The sequence below is a fragment of the Physella acuta genome, unplaced genomic scaffold (assembly GCF_028476545.2).
Source record: "Physella acuta isolate Inbredline_101_S28 unplaced genomic scaffold, ASM2847654v3 ptg001968l, whole genome shotgun sequence".
In the NCBI taxonomy this organism is placed as follows: Eukaryota; Metazoa; Mollusca; class Gastropoda; family Physidae; genus Physella; species Physella acuta.
The window spans coordinates 39968-47954 of record NW_026733473.1 but is presented as its reverse complement, the minus strand read 5'-3'; the positions used below and the strand labels follow the sequence as shown (position 1 = coordinate 47954).

At 42.0% G+C, this 7987-nt stretch overlaps 1 protein-coding gene across 1 annotated transcript; it reads left to right on the top strand.

The window, feature by feature from the left end:
• The first annotated feature begins 1377 nt into the window (after positions 1 to 1377).
• LOC131931432 (uncharacterized) lies at positions 1378 to 7588 on the top strand. Its single transcript, XM_059288228.1, has 2 exons — positions 1378 to 1724; positions 7004 to 7588. Exons 1-2 carry the CDS (start codon positions 1527 to 1529, stop codon positions 7247 to 7249), a joined length of 444 nt encoding a protein of 147 aa, XP_059144211.1. The 5' UTR covers positions 1378 to 1526; the 3' UTR covers positions 7250 to 7588.
• Positions 7589 to 7987: the final 399 nt, after the last annotated feature.

The following is a 7987-nucleotide window of genomic DNA, read 5'->3' as shown; positions in this document are numbered from 1 at the left end:
AACCTTTCAATTTATGTTTCCAACCCATTTTGGCGACCCCTAAGGTCGTCGCCCGGGGACATATGTCGGCCCCGCCCCGTCCCCCCCCCCCCCCCTCGCTACGCTACTGCTTCATATGTCGAGGTCACTGAAACCAGTGAACTCTATTTCGCTTGCCCTATAGACCGTCAGGTTTGAAAGGGGACTTTACTTAATTATTTATAGAACTATATTAAGAAGGGTTTGGTGAATGCGTATATGCAACACTTCCTTAGACCTAGCTCCAGTCTTTTTTCTAACACTTACATTGATGCCGGAAAGAAAAACTCTGGAAAGTGATGGTTCTTACTCCAGCAGGACAGATAACTCTGAAAAGTGATGGTTCTTACTCCAGCAGGACTGATAACTCTGGAAAGTAATGGTTCTTACTCCAGCAGGACCGATAACTCTGGAAAGTGATGGTTCTTACTCCAGCAGGACCGATAACTCTGGAAAGTGATGGTTCTTACTCCAGCAGGACAGATAACTCTGAAAAGTGATGGTTCTTACTCCAGCAGGACAGAGAACTCTGGAAAGTGATGGTTCTTACTCCAGCAGGACAGAGAACTCTGGAAAGTGATGGTTCTTACTCCAGCAGGACCGATAACTCTGGAAAGTGATGGTTCTTACTCCAGCAGGACCGATAACTCTGAAAAGTGATGGTTCTTACTCCAGCAGGACTGATAACTCTGGAAAGTGATGGTTCTTAGTCCAGCAGGACAGAGAACTCTGGAAAGTGATGGTTCTTAGTCCAGCAGGATAGAGAACTCTGGAAAGTGATGGTTCTTACTCCAACAGAACATTACACTTTTAAAATGATTTTTACATCATCTTCATATCTTTACGTTACATATCGGAGCGAAAAGTCAGACTCCCCAACTAAAATTACATCTCACCTGTGCAGCCACCCCCCCCCCCATTTTATTCACTAATCATATATGGCGCATAACAAGTTGACACGTAATACTTGTGTTTCAGGAAATCCCTCAATACGTTAAAAATTAAGAAGGAAGAAGTTTCTAACATTAATTTTACAATACAAAAGCATGTCGTCACACTTTGACCCCCCCCCCTCCCCTTGTTTCACCTCGTCAGTCATCGAAAAGAAATTCCTCCTCCCCGTCGTCCCCCCCACACACACACACTTCCAATGTGTCGCGGTTTTAATGGGCAGACCCCTAGTATTCTAAATTTTCAGTACAGGGCGTCCTATTAGTGTGTGGAGTGTTTGTTTTGATAAGTTCTTTAAGTTGGACCTTATAAAATTATCATCACCTCTGTCTTCAGCGCGCAAGATCGCGTTCAAAACGCGTATCCGTTTGGTGCGCGGTGGTTCAAAACGAATGCGCATCCTGTGTTTGACATCACTTCCTTCCCATCAACATATTGAATATATTTTTGTACCTGCGCAGAAAATAGTGACGTAGAATACATGATAAACAGCTTGCAAAGATTTGAAATATTTAGTTTTAATTTTTTAAAAAAAATAGGAAATTTAACATCAATCCATGGCTCCCCCGTTGGCGAAAAAAGAAAAAGCTAGAAAACCATCCAGTACGTCTGATCCATGGATCGGTTCTCGACTTGTGGAGGGGCTGAGAGAAAGTATATTTATGGAGTACTTAACCGAAAAGGACGTGGCGTTGGTTATGTTCTACGACCCAAAGGAGGGAATGTGTGACTGGTCGAAGAAACATTTTCTGAAGGTTAGTGTTTTGTTTAGGCTTTTTATCGGTAAGCTCTACCTAAGTAGGTCTATGTGGTTAAGGTAGTGTTTAAACCAAAAGCTGAGCCCTAAGCTTAAACTGGGTGTTTATTCATTAAATCCAAAGAACTAGATACTATTACTACTATTACTACTAGATTAGAGATAGATCTAGATCTAGAATCTAGTAATATCGCCGGAGGTGTAATCCTTAGTACATCATTTAATTGTAAAAGGAAAGTCCCCTTTTCAAACCTGACGGTCTATAGCCCAAGTGAAGAAGAGTTCATTTGTTTCTGTGACCTCGGCATATGTAGAGATAGTGTGGTCTTTTCGAACTCCTGCTGATGTCACTATGTATGTATCGGTGACACCTCTCCCATTAAATCAGAGTTTCTTCCAGGCATCTCTTCGCCCCCCCCCCAACGAAATGGAATTTATATAGAAAATATATAGTTTCAAGTGTTCCCCCCCCCCGGGAAATTTTAGTCCGCCCCCCCGAAAATTTCAATTGCCCCCCCCCACCCCCTGCTCTCCCACCCCCCCCCCCCCACCGGATAAAGTCTGGAAGAAAAAGCATCAGCTCCATCAGTTGTGTGAAGAGCGGGGGGGGGGGGGGCTGATACATGGGCAACATCTGGTTGTTCTCAACTCACTGCCGCGGTTTCGACGTTTTGGTTTCCAAGTCTCCATTATCAAACATCTATCAGACTCAACATTTGTCACTACTGCAACTGTGAAACACATAATGTGGTTTACATCTTGCAGTGAATTAATGTGGGATCATTTCCGCTGGGCAACTTTGTAAACGACAGTCTAACTGGTAAAAAATGTCCCTGGGCGTCGACCTTAGGGGGCGCCAAAATGGGTCGGAAAAAGTAATCGAAAGTTTGAGAGGGGTGGAAATCAAAAGTTTGAAAGGGGGGGGGGTGCTCAAAACGAAAGATTGAGGGTGGGGGGTGCAAATCGAAAACGTTTGTCCCCGGGCGCCGGGAAGGATCGCTACGCCTCTGCTCAGGGACAGACTATTGGCTTGAACAAAGTCAACATTGAGAAAAAACGAAGACAGTCATCTTGCTGCTAAAAATAGTAAAATAATGTCATAGTATCAAAACTTGACTGAACATTGAAACATGTCTCATACTTCATTTGACTCTCGAGAACGTAATGGTTTAAATCAGTGGTTCTTAACCTTTTGGAGGTACCGTACCCCGCCAGGGTCATATTCGCATTTACCGAACCCTTCCTAATAGTTCAATCTCCCGTACTGATAAAATCTGATCGCGAATCATATGAGTCGGGTGTGTCTTGACCTTCGCCAAACCCCAGACACGGACTCACCGAACCCCAGACACTGACTCACCGAACCCCAGACAAGGACTCACCGAACCCCAGACACTGACTCACCGAACCCCAGACACTGACTCACCGAACCCCAGACAAGGACTCACCGAACCCCAGACACGGACTCACCGAACCCCAGACAAGGACTCACCGAACCCCAGACAAGGACTCACCCAACCCCAGACACTGACTCACCGAACCCCAGACAAGGACTCACCGAACCCCAGACACGGACTCACCGAACCCCAGACAAGGACTCACCGAACCCCAGACAAGGACTCACCCAACCCCAGACACTGACTCACCGAACCCCAGACACTGACTCACCGAACCCCAGACAAGGACTCACCGAACCCCAGACACGGACTCACCGAACCCCAGACAAGGACTCACCGAACCCCAGACAAGGACTCACCCAACCCCAGACACGGACTCACCGAACCCCAGACAAGGACTCACCGAACCCCAGACAAGGACTCACCGAACCCCAGACACTGACTCACCGAACCCCAGACACTGACTCACCGAACCCCAGACACTGACTCACCGAACCCCTGACACGGACTCACCGAACCCCAGACACGGACTCACCGAACCCCAGACACTGACTCACCGAACCCCTGACACGGACTCACCGAACCCCTGACACGGACTCACCGAACCCCTGACACGGACTCACCGAACCCCTGACACGGACTCACCGAACCTCTGACACTGACTCACCGAACCCCTGACACTGACTCACCGAACCCCTGACACTGACTCACCGAACCCCTGACACTAACTCACCGAACCCCTGACACAGACTCACCGAACCCTGACACGGACTCACCGAACCCCTGACACTGACTCACCGAACCCCTGACACTGACTCACCGAACCCCAGACACGGACTCACCGAACCCCAGACACTGACTCACCGAACCCATGACACTGACTCACCGAAACCCTGACACGGACTCACCGAACCCCAGACACGGACTCACCGAACCCCTGACACGGACTCACCAAATCCCGGGGGTTCGATCAAACCCAAGTTATGAATCACTGGTTAAAACGAACAGGTCAAATCTCATCTTTGTTCGTACATTCTTAAAGCACCTCTTAATTTTGATACTGTATCCTTAAGAACAGTGTTTCTTTCAGACTTTTTTCTCTGGGGGGGGGGGGGGTATACTTGGACTAAATTTATTTTCGTGGGAAGTGGGCGGACACTGGTAAATGTAAATATTTTTTATATAAATTCTAGTTCGTTCGGGGGGTGGGGGAGGCGGTAGACATCACCCCTCCCCTACAGAGACAGATACCTGGAAAAAAATCTGCTTAAGAAAATACGTGTTTTCACTGTCAAGCTTGGGCTAAAATAGTGTCGCTAGCTTTTATGTTTAGTTTGTTTTACCCACCCAGTTGTGAGTTGATAAAGCCTTTGAGACTTAACGTCCAATGTACCAATGCAACGATAACTACATTAGGATAGTAATATTTTTAAAGAGAACTTCAGATAAAGATACCCGCGAAGATAACTTTGTTAGGATTATGATGGCTTCAAAAATGACATGTCGATGTTTTGTATTTTTACCGACAACTTTTTGTTTTGTTTTTTGCAGTTTCGTATTTAAGGTCTTTAGGTAATAGTTGCGCTTAGAATCTGGAATATATTCACGCAGTGGCGTCGCTAGGTCGAGTGTCAACCGGTGCTGCACTTCGTGGTGTCACACCCCCCCCCCCTAAAGAAATAAAGTATATATATATATATATATATATATATATATATATATATATATATATATATATATATATATATATATATATATGTGTGTGTGTGTGTGTGTATGTGTAGGCCTATAATTTAAATATATGTCACATATGCGTACATGTATGCTAATAAGCTTTAATCACTGTAGACTTAATAGTAGTGATGTTTATCTATAGTCTATCTACAGTTGGATGTAGCATTGTTTTCTCTATAGTTTGCACGTTTACATCCTTGTGTCACTCCACCATCTTGTAATAATTGTCAAGTTGTACTTAAAACTCTATTTAACTTTAATTAATCCTTAATGCATCAGGCTAAAAAGCCTTTTTCTTCAGTACATTTTGCAATTTTTTCCATTGGTGACACCCCTTAAAAGGTGTCACCCGGTACGGTCCTCTCCCTCTGCCCCGCCCACGCTACGCCTCTGTATTCACATCTATTGCAAGTGGGTAGATGATACTACCAGTCCTTTGGTTATTACCTAACTGCTATTAAAGAATTAAATTACGTTTGTGCTAATTTATCTCCACCCCATAGTTTTTTCACCCCAATACTCGAGAATACCTATTATAGATAATATCTTACCATTATTCAGGTGTACATGATACAACGGTAAAAGTAAAATAAAGTTCCCCTTTCCAAACCTTGACGGTCTATGGGGCAAGTGAAGTAGAGTTCACTTGTTTCTGTGACCTCGGCATATGAAGGGGCAGTGTGGTCAAAACGATTCTTTATTTTTATGGCTGTTTTATTTGGCTCGTTTCAAAAGATGTAGATGAAGCTAAAAACGGTATAAACTAAAAGTTCGTAATTCGAGATACAAAACCTGTCTTTAAACTAAAAAAAAAGACCAATAACTAAATAAGTTCGTAACCCGAATTGCAAAAGCTGTTATTAAACTAAAAGTTCCAATCCCGAGTTACTAACCTGCTATTTTAACAAACGTTCGTACATCGAGTTACATTATCATCATCATCTAAGATTTGTTTACATTAGAATCATCATCATTCATGATTTGCTTACATTAAAATTATCATCATTCAGCATTTGCTTACATTAGAATTATCATTATTCAGGATTTGCTTACATTAGAATTATCATCATTCAGGATTTGCTTACATTTGAATCATCATCCTCATCTAAGATTTGCTTACATTAGAATTATCATCATTCAGGATTTGCTTACATTAAAATTATCATCATTCAGCATTTGCTTACATTAGAATTATCATCATTCAGGATTTGCTTACATTAGAATTATCATCATTCAGGATTTGCTTACATTAGAATTATCAACATCATCTAAGATTTGCTTACATTAGAATTATCATCATTCAGGATTTGCTTCCATTAGAATCATTATCATTGAGGATTTGCTTACATTAAAATCATCATCATTCAGGATTTGCTTACATTAGAACCATCATTCAGGATTTGCTTCCATTAGAATCATCATCATCATCTAAGATTAGCTTACATTAGAATCATCATCATCATCATCTAAGATTTGCTTACATTAGAATCATCATCATCATCTAAGATTAGCTTACATTAGAATCATCATCATCATCTAAGATTTGCTTACATTAGAAACATCATCATCATCGAAGATTTGCTTACATTAGAAACATCATCATCATCTAAGATTAGCTTACATTAGAAACATCATCATCATCTAAGATTTGCTTACATTAGAATCATCATCATCTAAGATTTTCATCAGCATCTCTACCTCACCAGTCCTACTCTAGGTCCGAAACGATGACTGATTTTTATCGTTCAGCTGACACTTATTTGGGTGGCGTCACTCGGTTAGGTCATCCACCCCACCCCAGTTTGAGAAGCAACCAGTGTTTCTTCCAGACTTTTTTCTCCGGGGGGGGGGGGGGGGGCACTTGAAATCTTCGGGAGGGGGGGGGGGCGGTAAACTTTCTTCGGGGGGCGGACACTGTTAAAAGTATATATTTTCTATATAAATTATATAACTTTCATTTCGTTCGGGGGGGGGGGGGGGGGCGGTAAAAAATTTTCGGGGGGGGGGGAGGGGGGGGGGGGCGAAGAGATGCCTGGAAGAAACTCTGGAAGCAACTGGATCAAGTCTACGGGTACCTTCCACTGACATATTTTTGTTATTGATTTCATTGAGAAAAAAAAAATCTTTTTTTTTCCTCCCTCCTAAGGCTGCCAAGATCACAGAACGCGAAAACCACGGATACGCCGCTGTCGACTGCACCAAGGAGGCGGACGTGTGTGAGAACGAGAGCGTCCTGTCCCTCCCCACGTTCAAACTCTACTCCCGGGGCAAGGTGATGGGGACCTACACCAACCCCTTGGCCTTCACGTACCACACCATGGCTCGCTACGTCGAGAACGCCCCTGTCTTAACGGAACCTCCAAGGCCTAAACGACCATGCGACAAGGATTGAAATGGACACTAGGAAAAAAAAAACAAATAGATCGAAAAAGAGTTTCCAAAAAAGTAACAATTTTTCTAAACCCTGAATTGTTTAAAATGTTTACGATGAAGATGTGAACCATCGGAATGTAAATAAACGAATTTCACAAGTTATGGGCAAGCAACTGCCAAGAAATAGTCGCCAACTTTCAGTTAAAATTATTTCATTGTCATCTCCCTTTATTTAAAAAAATGTAAATTCGACTCACCGCTATTAAAATCGGGAGCAGTTTTTTTTTTTAATTTTATTTCTACAGCTTGAGTGAAACAAATGTTTTTTTTATGGTAAATAAAACACACTTTTCGGTTATTATGCTTTTTTTTTTGTTTCTTTTTATGAAAAATGTTTTGTTCGTGATTAATCCTACTCCAGTTAGGTTTTAAAAGTGTGTACTATATAAGTATTAACTTTTATCTACTTTAGAAGTATTTACTGTTATCTACTTTATAAGTATTAACTGTTATCTACTCTAGAAGTATTTATTGTTATCTACTTTAAAATTGTTAACTTGTCTAAAGTGTTAACTGTTGTCTACTTTATTAACTTGCCTACTTTATAAGTGTTAACTTGTCTACTTTAAGTATTATCTTGTCTACTTTATGTGTTAACTTGTCTACTTTAAGTATTATCTTGTCTACTTTATAAGTGTTAACTTGTCTACTTTATAAGTGTTGACTGTTGTCTACTTTATGATTATTAACTTGACTA